The sequence below is a fragment of the Argiope bruennichi genome, chromosome 5 (genome assembly GCF_947563725.1).
Source record: "Argiope bruennichi chromosome 5, qqArgBrue1.1, whole genome shotgun sequence".
Taxonomy (NCBI): Eukaryota; Metazoa; Arthropoda; class Arachnida; order Araneae; family Araneidae; genus Argiope; species Argiope bruennichi.
Window position 1 is genome coordinate 53925026 of NC_079155.1, and position 19749 is coordinate 53944774.

General features: G+C 31.1%; 1 protein-coding gene across 1 annotated transcript in view; it reads left to right on the forward strand.

Moving 5' to 3' along the window:
- The window catches only part of LOC129969620 (bcl-2-related ovarian killer protein-like), a 166404-nt gene that overhangs the window by 48633 nt on the left and 98022 nt on the right, over positions 1–19749 (forward strand). The window contains exon 3 of the mRNA XM_056084268.1: positions 4600–4903. Coding sequence (XP_055940243.1) covers positions 4600–4903 — 304 coding nt within the window. The remainder of the gene's footprint in view (positions 1–4599; positions 4904–19749) is intronic.

The following is a 19749-nucleotide window of genomic DNA, read 5'->3' on the forward strand; positions in this document are numbered from 1 at the left end:
AACTGCTTCGAGAAAAGGATGGTACGGCCGTGCCGCTTGGTTTTGCTCGACTTGGCGGGGGCACTGCCGTGCCTCCAGATGTTTTTAAAGATGTTAAAAGATGTTTTATAGGTTGTTTGTGTCGAATAATTGTACTGTTGAAAAAAGTTACGAAGTCTTAGTTTTTATATAATTACCCAGATTTTTTAGTCATATTTTGTCAAATAATTTTAAAACAGTAACAATCCTTTTAAAAAAAAAAAAAAAAAAAAAATTGTGACTTATTTTATCCTTTTGAAGCTTTCAACACAACAATTTTAAACGATTTAAAGCCATTTTAATGACCCATATTCCGGAAAATCCACCATCAATATGTCTGGACCTAAAAACACTGCATCATTGCATTTATAATCGGAGAAGTTGCCATTTTTTAGCTGGCAACGTTTCAGTTATCAATTCCGCTCACGTGTATATCAATGAATACACTTTTGAATTCTGTATTGTTAGTTAAAAATATTCTTATTTCAGTTTCAAGTCTTTTCATACTTTGTCTATGAATAAATTGCTATTATTATAACCTATATCTGCAAAATGTTTTTATGTATCCTGAGAATTTATTTATGTCCACAGACACAATGTTCGGCATTTTCTCAAGGCGGTCGTTGATTAGTCGCGATTGTTTTTGTAGCTGTAATTAATAATTAGCATTAAAATATGCATTTCTATGTCTTCAGGATAAGCATATATTGTACTTCAGGATCTAAAAATGTCCCGAACTGTGTTTTATGTTGTTTGAACTATTAAAGTATTACCTAAAAATTTACGAAACCTTGATTTTTATACTGTCCTGTGCTGAAATACTCTTAATGAAATAGTCTTAATACACTACCACTTTACGTTAAAAAATATCACTGCTCCCCCCCACCCCCTCCTTCCCCTCTTCCCATATTAATGGAGTTAAAATTTGTATACCATTATTTTATGCCTACCATTAGCCACGTTCTGGAAATACCGTATGCTTTCGGAAGGTTTTTCTCAAGGCAGAATCATTTAAATAAACTAAAATCATTTTAATTAGTGACATTTGAAATACTAAAACTTAGTCAGTTTTAATCACAAAGGAATGTATTTTTTAAGCTTTTAGATGTGAAAGCAATATTTTATTACATACTAGCCGCCTTTGGCGACCAGCCTGTTCGCCAATCTTAATGTTCGTTTAAATTTTAATAATTAAATAGGTTGAACGGGAGATTAACCCCCTTCTTCGCCAAGTTGCGATAACGCGCCAAAGCGAGCAGTCTTTATTATGCACTATAATTGAACATCTGCTCCTTTGCTTTCGAACATTTCGCAAGGCCATTGTTGGCGATTTTTAAAAATTGCGCCAAGCAGTGGGTTAAACTCCGGTCGTACCATTAAATATTTTACGCAATTCCAACTTTAATAGATTCTTCAGCAAAATATTTTAAAACTTATTTTGATAGTCATATAATTCACTCATAATATTATAAAGGCCTTCAGTCATAACGTGATATATATATCTCTAATTTTCTGTTACCCCTCGTAGAATTTATGCTTTAAATTAAAGTGAAATGATTAATCTGCAATTAATATAATAATATTTTTTACTGAAACAAAGCATTTTTTTTAATAATATGATTACTGATAATAGAGTCACTGAGCGTTTAAACTTTATGGGCACTAAAGAATATCTAATTTACATTTTTAATTTCCTTTATTCTGTGTTATTTTAATTCAAAAGTACTTCAGAACGAATCTGAAACATGGATTAATTAACAATGTTTAATTTTAAATGCATCAAACATTAAGAAAATAAACAGAATCGTTTAAAATAATCCGCCGAAAAATATTAACCCTAGCCTCATTACTGTTGGGAGAAAAAAGAAACTGAAGCCTTACTCATTTGGCGGTGGGGAAAATGGAAGATTTTTTTTGGTGGAAAAGTTGGCGGTGGGGAAAATGGAAGATTTTTTTGGCGGGAAAGTTAGTTTTTAATTAATAATTAAAATTCTAATTAAAATTTCAAAAAAGGGACCCCAGGTGCACATTCCCGACCTCTAAGCTATACATGTACCGAATTTGATAGCTGTATGTCAAATGACCTGGCCTGTAGAGCGCCAACACACACACACACACACACATTGAGCTTTATTATAAGTATAGATATAGATGACTAATAGAACGGAGAAAAAATTAATAAAAATTGTATAAAAATTAAGCCTTCAAATTTTTTTCCCAGGAATTTATATATTGCCTCAAACAACAATAAAAATATAATTTTATATGTTATTCAGAACAATTTTTTCTATTGTAAATATATATTTGTCTTTAATAATTTAGAAAATAATAAATGTCCATGATTAGAATAGATGCGCTACTTAAGAGGTATTGAATAAAACGTTCATATCCATTTCCTTCATACCCAAGATTTTTTATTTCTATGAATATGGTTTCTCAACTCACTAGAAATTTCTATGCACATTGACTACTATAAATTTTAGAGCTCAAAATATTCTTTAAGTAATGCTAAATAACACAATCCAAATATAGTTTTCTTTTGACGATGTCGCTTTCTGTAATAAAAGATTGTATTTCTGAAAAAGCTATTCAATTGAACCGTTCTATTTCCTCAAACAGCGTGATTTATTTATTTTGTGAAATGGATTTCTATTTAGTGATTATTGCAACTAATGTATCTAAACATATCTGTTTGTAGAACCGAATCTACAGCTGCATTCCACAAATAGCTTTCGAATTCTGCGGGCATTCTTTTATTCTTGTATAAACACTAAAAAATTTCCTTTTAGTATATTCATAATGCAAATTTTAATGATTTTATTGTTTCTAGATATGGCTGGTAAGCATTGTGTTAATATTAAAAACTCATTGCGAGAGCGAGTGCAGTTTATCCAAATTCTTTGATGATCTTAAAAAGACATTGATAACGAAATGTAAATATTCATGATTTAGTCCATTGCGTTAATTCTGATTCAGAATATTATAGCATTATTTATTTTTTGTAACATTAAGTGTTAATATATTTTTTTAACATTTACGAGCCTTTATACGCTTCAAAGATTTTTTTATTCAGTATTGAAGCAGACTGACTTCAATATATTGTATTAAAATAACACATATAGCTCTTTTTACAAATATTTTTTGTTAGTAAATGCAATGTGATTGATAGATATTTTCTGCCGGCGTCCTGGCAGTCCTGGCGTAGGGGCAGCGAGTCTTCCCCGTGATCTGGGCGTCCGGAGTTGGAGTACCGGTTTGGGCATGGTTGTTGTTCTATCTGTGAGATGTGTGACTGTGCCCTCCTGTAAAAAGGGGTTGTGCAAGCGAATGAGTGATGCGTGAGTAGCAAAGTCGTAGTCTTGGCCCTAGTTGGCGCTACTATAAAAACAAGAAACTCTCCCCCACCGGTTTAAAATCACTGTCTTCGTAGCAGCAGGCTTGTCCATGGAAAGTGCCATAAGAAACAACAACAGATATTTTCTAAATTTAAACCAACGGGAGTGGTTTTCTCAAAACTTTCTAGTAAACTCACTAATAAGCTTGTCAAGCCAGACAACTCCTTGTATGGCACTGGCATACAATAGTTAGGAAATATTGACTTTTGGTTGACGTTAGCATTTTTACATTCCGTGGCGAGTTTTTTGGCTGTTAATCCCTTGCCAAAAAAGTAATGAAACTATTAATAGTATCCAATGATCGAAGTTGTGTTTCAGAAGCGTTTTTCTCAATCGATTAAAACAAAGATTTGTTACAAAACTGCACTTGTAGTCACAAATTTCCATACCTAATTTGATATATTTAAGTCATTGCGTTTTTAAATTATCGCGTTTACATGTTTTAAAAAATTACAGATCGACAGACAGTCAACCCTTCGGTCTTAGCTCCAAATATGAAAGATGTACACTACGGATGTTAAATCTGTGTACCGAATCTTATCTATCTAGCTCTCTTCGTTTTGAAGTTGACGTGTTAGCTTATGCTCAAACAGCCCGACAGACCAACATCCTCTCTACATCAGTGGGAAAACATTTTGGACTAACGGATTTAGCATGCACCGGACCCGATTTCACGGTGGAATCGTGTCCCGAACCTGTACCCCCTCTGTTCTGAAGCCGAAACCTTACCATCACGGCATCGTAGCCTCAAATTTAGGATCAAATATGAGTCTGAATAGTGATATTGGTCTTGAACCAAATTGCGACAACTTATAATTAACTATCTGTTATAATCTCGAGTCAAACGAGAATATCTAGACGATTTTTGACTTGAGAAAAAACATCAAGGGCATGAGGTTTGGCTATAAGTTCCTTTGACTTTCATGAAAGAAGTATCGAACTAATCAAATTATAGATAGTCTCTAGATAATTTTCATTTATTGCTATATTTTGTTTTCTGAACATAACATTTTTATACTCAGGTATTTCAATCATTTATGATGGTCTAATTTTTTCAAGCTAAAAAGTATATTAACGGATTAATTTGAAAAATAATAAAATATTCTTCTACATAAACATTAGACATTGTTTCACATTAATCATTATTATTTCTTATAAAATTATTTTTTTGCTTTATTATTTTCAGATTGCTGACCAATGAATTGGAGAACCTACATCCAAAGCTGTTCCAAAGCGTGGCGTCCAATCTGGGCCTGCACAATCTTCCTTCTGAAGCCATGGTTCACAATCTATTCGCTGCCGTAGCTGAGGAGATCTTCCGGGGCGACGTGACGTGGGGCCGTATTGTGGCCCTTTTTGCAATGACGGGGGCCCTCGCCATGGACTGCGTGAAAAGTGGCCACCCGGAATACGTGCTAGGGCTGGTCCAAAGAATGGGCATATTTGTAGAAAAAGATGTGGCTGCTTGGATATGCCAACAAGGTGGATGGGTAAGTACATAAATCTACGAAAAACGAAATAATAACATTCTTCCCGACTGCTTTAAATCTCTGACTGCGTATTTTTTTTTAAATCATTATTTAGATGAGATGTTTGCAAATAAGTTCAAATATTTTTTAAACCAAGTGAACTGATACTATATGTTGCACTTTAATAATATAATAAAAATCTCTAATTTTTAAAAATAAACACTCTAAACGGCAAAAAACGCGGGATGCAATAGAAAATGGGCTGTTTGCTAACCGCGGAAATCGCGTGATAAGCAGCTTTAGGGTTAAAGATCTGTATTGTTAATTTTTCTTGTCCAAAATTGGTAGCTCAATATACAAAAAAAAAAAAACCCATTGTTTATTTATTTATTTTAGTTTTATTTATATTTTATTCAAATAAATTTTGTCAAGTATTGAATAATTTTTAAAAGGCAATTGATCTAAATTTAAATACAATGTATCATTACTAATCACTGTAGTCAATGATGTCTGAAATTGTCAATATTGATGAAAAAATTGAGTATAATGATTATATTTTCAAAATATTAATGATTATCATCTTAATGTTTAAAAAGTTTTTTTTTTTCTCTTATGATCTGTATATTTGAAACAAAGAAGAAAGCCAAAGAAGCGGCCCTTAAGCCTCAGTCACTAATTCGATTTATATTTATTATTTTATTTCAAACTTCATGATGTCTAGATGAATCATCAGTGATCATCTGGCCTCCTGTACTCTTCATTTTCGAGAAATATTGCAACATAAAACCTTGTCTTAGATCGGTTTTGCCAAATAATTTCGCCACTTTACATACCTAGCTAATCAATCTGAATGCTCTATCGACAATTTTGACAATGTAATGAGCAAATATAATTTGAAATGGTATTTGTTTATTTTTAACTCCCTCGATAAATCGTAAGAAAAATGCAAAGTGTAGCCAGGATTGACATTGGTAACTCGGAGTTGGCGATCTTGGCGTAATCTGAAAATCGTCAAACCCTTTACCATGGAAATGTTGGCGTAATTTGCTAATTTTCAAATAAACCTGAGAATGTAATTAACTTTATGAAACTTTGGCTTCATGAATATAAAGGAGCTTAGCGATTTTTTTATAATCTCAAAACGCCAAATAAACCTGGAAATGTAAACATCTTGGCGGAATATTGGCCTCATTTGAAGATCGTCAAATAAATTCAGAAAGGCTGTAAAAACAAATAAAATTAAAATAGTATTTTTATTTAGTGCAACATGATATAATAAGTTGGTTCACCAAATTAATGTTATTAATAGGGTATGTCAACAGCTGGTGACCGAAAGCGGTTGCTGCAAATTACATCATCATTTATTTATTTTATGTTTATGTAATCAATTAGCAATTACGCAAATAATTGAAAACATTTGCTAAACAAGTGATATAATTTTTAGAAATATATTCAAAAGAGTACTCAAATGGCGAAATGTGAAGGGCCATTTCCTTAAATTTAAGAGAGAGGAAATGATTGATTTGGACTGGAAATCGAGGTACACATACTTTTCACCTGAGAGCACTCGTTTAAAACTGCTTCATCATCCGATTGAAATAGAGGCTGCTGCACTAATTAACTCTTTTAACGAACAGTTCAGATGAAATTACAGCGATGAATAAGTCACGGAAATCGCCAAGTCTCATTTTAAAGATCAGTTCCTTATCCGCTTTAATAACAGATTTTATGAGCATGTATCTGAGCTTTTATCTGTATTCTAAAAATAAAGTCTAAAATTGCTTATATGAATGCTGTTTTAGCTCTCTGGAGTTAAATAAGGGGAAAAGTGTCTTTCGTAATTTAAACTTTTAATAACGATTTATGAGATTTATAATCGCATTTAAAAATCTCATTTTCTGATAGATTTAACATGATAGAGAAAATGCATTCTGTGCATTAAAAGTGAGTTATAGATTAAATTACTTCATCAAATACGTCACAAATATGAATATAAAGTCCTATATATTAAATCATATCTATGGACATCTCTATTTTGCAATTATCCGCTTAAATTGTTATGTTTCCTTTCTTATAAAATACTTTTATTAACAACTGTTTTAACTTAAATTAAACAATTCCTTTTACAAACTAGATATTTATGAATCTTTCGACCATTGGATCACTTTTAAGAGGGCAACAACTTATAACATTTAGCAATTATCAGTTCTATTTCCAATATGTTAACCCTTCTTCGTATGATTTTTTTTTTGTGAAATAAATCAGAGTGATATAATTTATTCTCTAGATTAAAGGAAAAATGCTTTAAAAAATCCAGGTATAAATATACAGGGTGTCTCAAAAACCTTGACCGCGGCTTTTATTCGTTAAATATTGATCACAGACATATACTATAAATTACAAAGTTGCATAAAAAAAAGGTGCAAAATGTTATGAAATCGATTAAAATTTTCAAGGGATTAAACTTTAAACAATTCAAAATTAAAATTTTTATACGGACCCTCTACAAAAAATAATTCCCAGTGAGTAAAATGTGCCCCATCCTCTAATAAGGTCATGTACGAAATTTTATCACAAAAAGTCTCAAAGATATGAAACTGCATAAATGCTAACTTAAACCACTTTCCGATTCTTGGATATGAGTTCTCAAAGAGGAAAAATAATGTCAGATATTCTTGTTTTAGGGGTCGTAAACAAATTAACAAAGAAAGTAAAGATTGAATAAATGAATAATAATTTTGCTATTTTTTAATTCAAAAGTATTAAAAATTTGTCGAAATAATAACTTAAAGGAAAGATTACATAACTTAAAGGAAAGATTACATAAAGGAAAGATTACTTAAGAAAAGATTACATAAATTGTTTTACAAGTTCATTGACTGTGCTATTTTTAAGTTATATTCTGTAATTCATGATATAAAATGTTAACGTATTTTTCAGGAAGCATAAATTTTAAAATTTGTATTTAAAACTAAAGATATGAAACATATTTTATTTCCCTATGATGCATTCCTGCTTCGCGTCATATGCACTGAAGCGGTAAACAATTGCATTTTAATTTGTGATTGACCCTTCACCAATTTTCTTTTAACATATCTTTGAGAGTTTTCATGATAAAATTCTGAAATTTTGTACATGACTTATTAGAGGATGGTGAACATTTTACTCACAGCGAATTTTTTTGTACGGGGTCCGTATAGTAATTTAAATTTTGTATTTTTTAAAGTTTAATCCACTGAAAATTTTAATTGATTTCATAACATTTTACACCTTTTTTGACGCAACTTTGTAATTTACAGTATATGTCTGTGATCAATATTAAAAGAATAAAAGCCGCGGTCAAGGTTTTTGTGATACCCTGTATAATATAAAATAATTAAAAAACAGTATGATGGAAATATCCATCTTCATGCAAATTTACATTAAGCTCAGTACAAAATCTTCAATTTCTTTCTCTACTAAATTTCTCCACTCATTATCACTTTTATTAGCAAAAAAATCTCAAATTAGTTATAAAAATTATTCAAGGAATCGCACGTTTCATCCAATCACAACAAACAGCGGAATGACAAGTTATAATGATTGTGACATTTATTATTTTTTTTACAGCTACTTTCCCTATTACGCAACAGTCGTGACAAAAGTTGCCAGCAACAACCAATTTACAGTACACCTGTTTTGAGTACAATTTTTTGTTCACTAAATGGAAATTTCCATCATTATACAAAGACTGGTTAAAATATTTTTATTTAACAGTTCTTAATCGAGCGATTATTTAAAAATGTATATATTTAAAACAGTGCAAACCATTTCAATTGTTGAGTAAGCAGAATTACTGAGACGAGAATCGCCTCAGTTCAGACAATTTAAAAAGAGTCCTATGTATTTTTCCCATAGAAATTAAAAATTATATTTTTCGGATACCCATTACAGATACGACATCTTTCGAATCTATATTCATATCTTTAGATATATTTTGATGGCAAAATCGAAAAAGAATTTTGATTGGTGCAAACAGGAAAATAATTTAAATAAATGCTAAAACATTAAATCATATTCAATTATCATTTTCTAATCTATTTTATTCCATCCCTACACGTGTAAACTTATTGGTATTCAATCATCAGTCACATCTTCAAAAACATATCCAGCATATACTTGTTTTCTTTCCGAAAGTTATGCATTCTCCCCGGTATATTGGAAATCAGTGTGTATCCTTCAGATAGTTATTGTTTTCAAATGTCGGAATTATCCATCAAATTTTCCGAATATTGAACTTGTGTCGTGGTACTCACAAGTGGTGAAACATAAATAATGATTGAAGTAAAACACATGGCTTCAGCTTTTTCTATGTTTTATCTATGGGTCATTAATAAATACTATTGACCTTGACTACTTTGAACCTGTTCATCTCGATAAACTATCTGTTCTGACATTCTACCATTTTCCTCTAAGTTTTCTTTAGTCCATTTTCTAAGTTGAAAGCCTTTTTATGCAAAATCTGTCTCTCTTGAATTCTAATGTGAAATTACAAAGATAAGTTAAAGCGAATATTGACATTGTTTCTGTTTCATCTTTTACAATAAAATTAACCCCGCGACTTCATTTAAAATCTTTCCAAATCTCACCATTTTTTTTTTTTTCAATTTGTTGAAACAGTAAGGGGAATGAACAGGAAATTCTGATGATGATGTCTGCAAAATAAGTGAAAAACAACGAAACTTCTTGAAACTCAAGAACTTTATTTTAGAATTCAATATTATTTAAAAATTCATGTCAAAAATTCATTCCTGGAATTCATCGTTATTTTTCTTCCACTGAATTAATTTTCTATAATTCAATAATATCAGTAAAAAGTACATTAAAATATTTTCCGCCGGCGTCCTGGCATAGGGGTAACGCGTCTTCCCCGCGATCTGGGCGTCCTGGGTTCGAGTCCCGGTTTGGGCATGGTTGTTCTTCTGTTGTTCTATCTGTGAGATGTGTGAATGTGCCCTCCTGTAAAAAGGGGTTGTGCAAGCGAATGAGTGATGCGTGAGTGGCAAAGTCGTACTCTTGGCCCTAGTTGGCGCTACTATAAAAAACAAGAGACGCTCCCCTCCGGCTTAAGTGCCATAAGAAACAAACAAACAAAATATTTTCCGTGACTACATTAAATGGATGGCTAAAAAGATCGAATTGGTTTTATTAAGACATGAAGCTGAAAAATATTCACGAAATGAACCTTTAAATGGGCTAATTAACAGATCTGAAGCAAATGCCAAATTAGCTTCTTACATTAAGATATTCAAGTTTCACGATAATGATAAACTAAAGGTAGGTAACTACGGTCCGGATAAATTCTTCGAAAAACATTCAAAAATTGTTATATTTTTTTGAATATTTCCATAAAAAGGATTGAAGAAACATCTATGAAACCAAAATACAAAGGGTGTTCAAATGAAAAAGCACGAAACAGCACTGTGGGTATAAATGAAGACTTTATTCAAAGTATACACCATAGGCCTGAGCACAACGATCCCATTGAATAACGAGCCGAAGGATTCCTTGTTCCCAGAATTTCTGTGGAATTCCAGAATTCCTCCTTGAGTTCGCCATCCAAGGTCGAACTTGTTGAATTCCTCAAACACAGAAGAATCCTTAACTCCGATATATACCGTGAGACACTCCGAAGACTACGCAGGTCCATCAAGAATAAAAGATCGGGGCTACTCACGGAGGGTGTGGTTCTGCTCCATGATAACGCGCGTCCACGCTCTCCAGGTCATACACCCGGAACTGGCTCGAAACTCCCGGTTCAAGTGGGAGCAGCTGAATCATCCCATCCTACAGCCCGGACATGTTGCCTTTCGATCTTTATGTGTTTGATCCCCTGAAAAAATATCTGAAAGGGAAGCGCGGCAACTATTACAGCGAACTCAAGGATGCTGTGAAGGACTGGGTCTCGTCACGGCCATTCTGGGAACAAGGAAAGCCAAGAATTCTGGGAACAAGGAATCCTTCGTTCGCTCATTAATCAATGTGATCGTTGTGCTCAGGCCTATGGTGTATGCTTTGTATAACATCTTCATTTATACCCACAGTAAGTTCCAAAGTGTTTAAAAAATTGACAAAAAGGCTTTTTTGCAAAAAAGAGGTATAAAGCAAAAATCTTGTAGTTTAGAGGTTTATTAAATGATTTGCTTACAATTTTGCAGATAGCTTAAAGAATATATTATCTAGTTCCTAAACTAAAAAAATAAGCTGTATTTCTATCCATTCTATAAATATTGGGGTTTGCCTGATAAGTAACGTGAAATTTTCAATTTTTTGTCACTTTGTGAAGCACTAAAACAACTACAAAATATTTCTAAAGGAATAGATTACTCATTCATTAGTTCAGGGACTGCTGAATATACTGAGAAATTATTATGCCGAATTGATTGATATAATATGATTAGATGTTAATTTGTGAAGCTTTTGTTAAGAAAATTCTATCATATTCTATATTTGAGAAAATAACATCTAGAGATGTAAAATAGCATTAAAAAATGCGTAAATGCAAGTATAAAAATCAGTATAACTTCCCAAAAATAGACTTAGGAACAAAATTCGAATAGTTTTATAAAGAAACCTGTTAATAAATTAAAAATATTAAATAAAAAAAATAGTTCCGCGAAAAATCGACTTTTCAAGGTAGTCACCTACCTTAACTTCTGTTCGGCTTAGATGGAGTGCATTCAGTTTCTTAAAATAGGCATTGCGACTTAAAAGGACATTTGGCTCATGCTTGCCTGGTCTTCCAAAACAAAATATGGATTAATTTCTTTTAATTAACTTACATTTAATTATAGCTGTGCTTTCAAAAAAGTTTTGTCATTTACACAATGCATCAGGACTAAAGCTATCACATATGATTAGTTAGAAACTAAGCGTGCAAGAAACAATTTCTGGGGTTTCCGAACAGTTTACCAAAGTTCTATCTGAATAGTCTTCATGAATTCTGCAAATAACCAAATTTTAATCGATTTCTTGTCATTTGATTAAATTAACTAATTGCGCTGCCTTCAAATCTTCCATACTGTGAACTTGTCGGAACGTAGCCATTTAAATAGACAGCCAACGCGACGTTAAATCTAATAGTATCATAAACAAGGCGGACTTTGTCAAAATCGAAAATCTGGTGCCGAAGTCGAAACTTCATTATTAGGATATCACACCCCCCTCTCCCTTATGATACTTTCCTTTATGATCCCTCTCTCCCTCCTTTATGATACTGTTATTTATGACTTTATACATTTTTGATCATTTGATCGAAACATATTTTCTTACACAATATTAATTGATAAAGTAAGCTTCGTTAGCAATGTACATCACAATTGTGCTGCTATTACAAAACTGCGCATGCACACCAAATGGTTTGAAGCATCTGGAACACATAGACATCATTGTAAAGGAATATAGTAATGGAGACGTTTCGTAATGGTTTGCATTAATGTTGTAGGAAATCAATATGCCTTCCGTGTGCCAATACGACAAATTTAACGCATGTCAACTGTCAACCTTTTACAGATTTCCAGCTGAAAAATATTCCCGCATGCCACTTATATTCCCTGTATTTATATTCATGTTAATTATTAAATCAGTGTAGAGGATGTGAAATGATATCTCGCTTATAGCCCAAATCTTGCTCCTTCTGATTTTCATATCATTTTACAATTTAATTTTTTTTCTTTTTGGAGCAGTTGCTTGAAATCAAACTATTATCATTACAGATGACTTTGTTCTTTGATAAGGAAATATAAAATATGTAGCCTCATTATAATAAATATCTCAGTGTGGATGCCAAGTATGCTTAAATGCAGCCTAAGATTGTGCCTCATTTAATAATAAAATGTATTATTTCAATTTTTTTATTGACCATGAAGACTCTGGATATTTTAGTTCAATTTTTATTTCTAGTTAATGCATTGTTTAAGTTAATTTCTCATACATGCATCTTCGATGCTATGCAACATTTTTATTAATTTCAATGTTACAAGTAAAAATAAGAACACAAAATTAGACTAAATTCAATAATGAATCCGACAGGCAGATGCCAATATTTGGATGAAAAATAACAGCATTTACATGACTCTTTATGACACATTTTTTTATCTCCTTAACTTTAAAAACAGCTTTTGTGCTTTTTTTACCTTAAAAGAGAGAAAAAAAATGAAATGTTAACCTCGTTTTCATCTTAAAAAACGCGTACTCTTTTAGAGCTTCTTTGAAAAAACTTTTATTGATAAATAATGCAAAAAGTGTAGGTTGAGTATCGATCATTATTCAAACATGAATGCCTAAAAGCTTTTATTTATTTTTAACGAAAAACATAGCAAAATATATTGAAAACCCATACGCAAACTTAAGTTGACGTTTTATAACACACACCCTTCACCTGAAATTGGTAATTTTTTATACCAAATTCCTTTAAACTGAATGATGGATTGCGTTTCTTAGGAAGAAAAATGTCTTGGGGGGGGGGGAATTCTTCCGAGAGTTAGGATTTTTTTTTTTTTTTTTTTAATAAAAGGGGTAGTAGAAAAGTGCGCGTTACTCTAAAAACTCAAAAACATTTATCACAGAATTGAACATAGAAGCATACATTCAGGAACTCCCATCAATTTTGAATGTATTTAGATTGAATGTATTCAAATGATCGGATTCAGAATCTCTCGTTACGGAAATAAGGGCGCTACAAATAGATCTATGTAATGGACTCTAAATCATAAATTTAAGAGCAAAATATATGTTATAAAGTTTTTGAATTCATAAAAGTCCTGAAGATTTATTTCGTGGCTATTTCTTTGTGACCAATTTATTAGACTAAGTTTGTCAGCTATAAAGTTTATTTTCTTAGCACAAACAATCACTTTTATCGTCATTTTTAGCCCGGATATACTGTATAATAAGAAATATTCCATTGAGTTAGTGCTGGCGCGATATCATTCGCCACCTAGTAAAATATTGGCGTCAGTTGTCGCCAAATATTGGTGACAGCATAGCAGCGTAATATAAATATTATTCAAATATAATTAAAAAAAAGAAAAATGCTGGCCAAATGCATTTAAAAAAAAGTATGAAACCAATACTCGTCTAACTAAACTGTTGGCACCACTTGTCGCTAAATATTAAATTGCCACCATATATTGGCGGTGACATGGCAAAGCAGTATAAATAATGGTCAAATATTTCGTCAGATCTCGGCACATTAGCGTGATATATAGCGTTCTATCGGAAAAGTATTCATATTCTTATATTTCGGTCATTTTCTAAAATATAAATAAGTTAGGAAATAAAATATATATTGAAATACAGGGGATTTTAATAAACTGCAACCATGTTTAAAACCCTTTTTAGCAAACGAATGAAATTAAAAATGTGTCGCTTGGAATTGGAAATGGAAACTGACTTTTTGAATCCTGAAACAAAAATTTATTGTTTATTATTTAAACGAATTGATAATTTTGCTATTTTTGGAACGATGCGTTAAGTAAGGTAATATCATCGTTGGATTATAAACACTTATTATTGTTTAGTTTGCCATCCTATATTCAGAATTCAGCTAAAGGCGAACAATAATTGTTAACAGAACTGAGTAACATTTTTGTTGCTGATTGTCCTAACATATCAGCAACAATGGTGTATTTCATAAACTAGCCGATCTAATCATAATTTCCTGAGTCACCATTTCTTATCAAAAACATTGCAAATTTTAAAAGACCCAAGATATAACTAAAAAGAATATAGAATTATTTTAATTGGTGTATTAGATTAAAGTTTCATTATTAGAACAACGCATCAAAAGCGTGACACCGGAATAATTCAAATTATTAGACGTTAAAATACATTCATTTTTCAACCTATCCTTGTTGGCTTTAACTCTAATCATTTTTTAATAAACGAAATAATTCAATATCATCCAACTATCAATATGGAAGCTTTGATATTAATAAAAATATTTATGACACTTTTTAATTAGACATAATGGAATTGTAGCGGTTTGGTTTGCGAGGATAGAACCTGGTACCTTGTGGTTCGCAGCCCAGTAACATGACCACGATACAAAAGCAATTGCTCGGGTAGCGTAGCTGTTAACTGGCTTATAAGCTTTCACCACAGAATATTGTGTAACAACTTCTGCCCTTACAGCTGAAAATTCCCATTGATTGTTAAGGTAATACTTGAATTTTGTATGTGTATTCTTGAAATCAGCTTTTACTATTAGATTTTTTTTTTTTCATTTGTTAGCTTGAAAAAATTTTAAGCAGTTACATGAAGAAATTCTAAATATAAACATAATTTAGAGTATTTTTCTTCATTTTTGCTGTCTTGCTGTCCGCCATACGATGTATAGAGAAAGTATAGTAATCGTCATGAAATTCGAACTCGAGATTTCGTCGAATCTCTACGTTTTAGACATGCCTGTTAACAAAACTCATTTTTGGAAAGTGAAGTCCGTCCGTCTGTCTGTATGTGACACTTCAGTTTAATTTCTATCAAATATGGAGCAAAATCTGTTCAGATGAAGTTTGTATGTCCGGTTGTTCGAATGTAACTATAAAAAGAACAGAGATAGGATAGATAAGTTTCGGTACACAGATTTAACAATAATGTAGACAACTATCAAATTTTGGACCAAATCCAAAAAGGGGCTGAACGTCTATCAGTCTGTACTTTCAGAAACATATAAACAAGATAATTAAAAAACGCAGTGACTTAAATATATCAAATTTGGTATGGAATTTTGTGACCACAACAAGTGTAGCTTTTTAAATAATGTTTGTTTCAATCGATTGGAGAGAACGCATTTAAATACATGTTCGAGTTTCGGATGTTATTAACTTCACGCAGAGCTTAATCGCCAAATAATTCGCCAAACATGACACGGTAGATCTAAAAAAATGCTAAATTCCCGCCAAAACTTAATATTTTGTAACTATTGTACCCCAATGCCATGTAAGTCGTTAGGAGACCACTTCCATTGGTTTAATCCAGTTTTATATCCGTAATTTGTATTGTTTAGACGTATTGTCGGATATAGTTTTCACCTTCTTCTCAGTTCTTCTTCCCATTTTCTTTTATATTTTAAAAGCCATGAAAATAAAGATTGAGATGTTGCTGACAAGATTAAATACAAGCAAAAAAAACGAGAAATCTCTCAGCCGGCAAATGGGTGTTTTATACATACCAAGGAGTAATACCATTAAACGTTGCCTACTGTTCTTGTGTCTCCAAGCGTGAAATGAACATAAAAAAAGTGCTCTTTCTGTCTGTATGTCTTTTTTTTTTTCCTTGAAAAAGCTTCAAATGAATGTGGTTTTCAAGTTAACCGCATGGTTACAAATATTACGTAATAAACCACCGTTTCCAGCAGACTAATTAATACTTAGCGTTTCCCAGCATTTCTTTTTCTTTTCTACGCATTCTTCAAGTAGTTTGTTAAATTATTTATAATACTGCATTACCTCGAGAATAACAGGAAAGTTTGACCTTGTAGAATTTTTGGGTTATTTGCAATATACTGGCTTTCATAAAAAATGATGTGAGTTGAAACGATTATCATTGTAATAAAACAGGCTCTTAATCCGATGACACTAACATGAAAATAAATCACTTGACGACTATTTTGCTTCAAAAAACAGGCTGCAAATGCAATTTGTTAAGTGAATACCATTTAAAGAATGTACAATTTTGTTTTTGAATAAATATAATATTTAGTTCGTTAATAAAAAGAGAAAAGTAACTATTTGAACACTAACAGAATTTTATCCTTGAAAAAATGTAAATCGTTATTCTTGAGAGACAAATCTTTGAATCTTTATTGAAAGAAAATAGATATAAAACAACTTATTTTCAAGAAAATAATCATTTGGAAATAAAAGGGCACAAATTATTAAATCTAGTTGATCAATTTTAATAAAAACAAAATCTGTAAATAATGGAATAAATAATTGTTATTCAACTCAAACTAAGGATTTCAAATTATTTTTAGTTTTAGTTTTTATGAAAACGATAATTTTTTTTTATGTACAAATTTATTTCATTCCCCTCCCCCCTCTCCCTTTTCTTTTTCGAACTAACTGAAATCTTTTTATGCATAATAAAACATACCTTATCATTTATTTATTGTGAATGAGTATATTTCACAGCTGTTCTCTTTTCTTCCTCTACTTTTTTTCTTGATTAGCAACTGAAAATTAAATTTTAATATGCTGCATATACTTTTTCCTGTTTCTTTTTTTTTTTTTTTTTAATATAACTACTTCGTGTAATTCCTTATATTTCTTTAGTTCTTTGCAAACTAAACATTAAATTTGAATAACTGCAAGCGATAATTTTCTTCTTTTTGTACATACATTTCAAAGTTATTCCAAGTGAGAGCCCCTCCCTCCCCCCAATTATATTTTTGTATTTCTTTGTCTAGACATCGATTTTTTTTATTGCTCGATGATGAATATTATAAACCGCAATGAAAAAAGCAAAAAACAGCTTCCGTAACTTCCGAATCAAACCAAAATATCTACTACCTAAAATTCGTAGCTTTTTTCTCAGCGCAGCGAAACAAATTGTCATTAAATCTGCCAGTGTTTGACCCTTTCATGACCTTCCAGCTGGTTGTTCTATCCTCCCTAATATGGTCGCTGACCCGGTAGTAGAGAAAGCCTTGTTCGGTGGGTGTGCGCCCGGTTCTGCGGCAGAAAACGAAGAAATAGGGGCCTGGTGTGGGGGCGTGGTAGTGAAAAAAAAGTCGTTTGTTGTAGTTTAAACAGAAGAAAATTACCGATCTGCTTTCGTGTTTGCTGGAAGAAAAAATCGTCAGTAGAGCAACAGAACTGTGAAAGTTTCGGGGGAAAAGAAAGAAAGAAAGAAAAAAAAAAAAAAAAAAGAGTCGATTTTTCTTTATCAAATGGAATTTATTTTTTCTTTAGGGTTGACTTCGGGCTATTTTTGGAGATGAGCATTCAGTCGTGAAATGGAGATAAATAATTGATAATTCAATATTAGATTAGATTGAATTTAATATTGGAGATGTATTTTATGTTTTGCTGCGCTGATCTCTATACTGTATATTAAATTTAACATAGTCTTCTCGATAACTGAAGTTGTATTGTACAGAATAATTTATGTTTGCAAAATCTTGCGATGATTTTTCTTGTTGGATCGTTTTCGAAATATGTTGTATTCCATATATCCTTTTAGAGATATAAATAAAACATTCTTAAATATTTTTACATCCAAAAATGCACAATTTATTTAAAATTCATTATGTGAAATTTTGTGTGCAACGATTTATAGTGGGGCGGTATACAACAAGAATTATTTAATCATATGTATTATGTAATGATATATCTTAATTTAAATCCTAACTAATTTCCTAATTTTTATCTTAATTTAGCCCATATTAACATCGTTCTTAAATGTTCTTTTATTTCCTTATTCAATTCCCACTTTTTATTTAATTATTTTTAACACGCGCTTTAGAAAACTGATGATTGCAGCATTCTCTCATGCACCGAATGGAGAGATAAAAATCTCTAATGTTTAAAACATTCTTTTAAAGTTATTTTAGTGTCTCTTTTCTAAATCGACACGTGTCAAAGAAATCCCTATCGAAATCTCATAGCAAAGCCACTGAAAGGAAAAATTTCTATCTCTTTTGTTCTTGTATCGCGATGTAGACTGATGCCTCTTTTATCATCATTTGTTTTTTATACAAATCATGCCTCCCAGTATGAAATAAATTGAAGTTAAAATTTCAAAAGTTCCTTCTTTTCAGCCAAGCGCTGTTAAAATATGCTTACGTGTATATAGTCCTTTTTTAGGGAGAAATTTAAAGTTCGGAGAAAATATTCGAGGCAAAATAACTTTAAATGGCTTTTTACAAATTAATAAATATAATTGTAAATATATAGATGTAGACTTTTTAGTCTTTAAGGTATGAAAGATTTTTATTAACCTGAAATTTTACCGCTGAAATTCGAAATCGTTTTCTTTAAGGATTGAATTTTCATAATTTTCTATTATTAAATTATCTGGAATTATTATGTTTAATCCGTTTTCGTAATAATAATAATTATTAATTTCAGCAACTTTTGATAGTTTTTATATTTGTTCAGTTCCTTGTCATGTGTTGAGTAAATTGTTCCACATACTTAGCAAATCAAAAAGTTCAAAATAATAAATAGATACATTAATATTTAATCATTTATTTGTTTTATTTTTGAGATAAATTGTGCAGCGAAGAATTGTTTACAAATTGCAAATCGACACTAATAATTAGAAATCGAGATAATGATAATAACTAGTAGACTTCATGGAAAAAAATAATTTTTAAACATTTTTTTTTTTTTTTTGCATATATTTTCAGAAAAATTGTTCTTTAGTTGAAATACATATATTTCATTTTTCATTTTTGAACATTATTTGTGACAATAAAATATTTCAAAAAGTTAACTTAATCCAAAAATTTCTGAATTCTGAAGTTTTAGATTAAAATAACCTTTCAAGATTAAGTCTGACTAAGGATATATTTTATTTCTAATATTATCAACTTTTTAAAATTAATTCTTAAATATAATTTTTAACGTCATCTTCCATAATGTAAGGAAATAAACTTATTTGTGTTACTTCGCTGTTTTTTCAGTGAAGGTATTGAAATTAAAACTTTTTGATTAATTTTGAAAATATTTTTAGCTACGATTTTAAACTTATTTTTGCACCTATTACGTTATGATTTTCGCTGGGAATTATAATGTTGACCTGAAATCAATTAAATTGAATCAGAAGTAAAATTAATGTTATAAATTTAGTGTTATTTGTAACATCACTTTCTGTAATGTAAT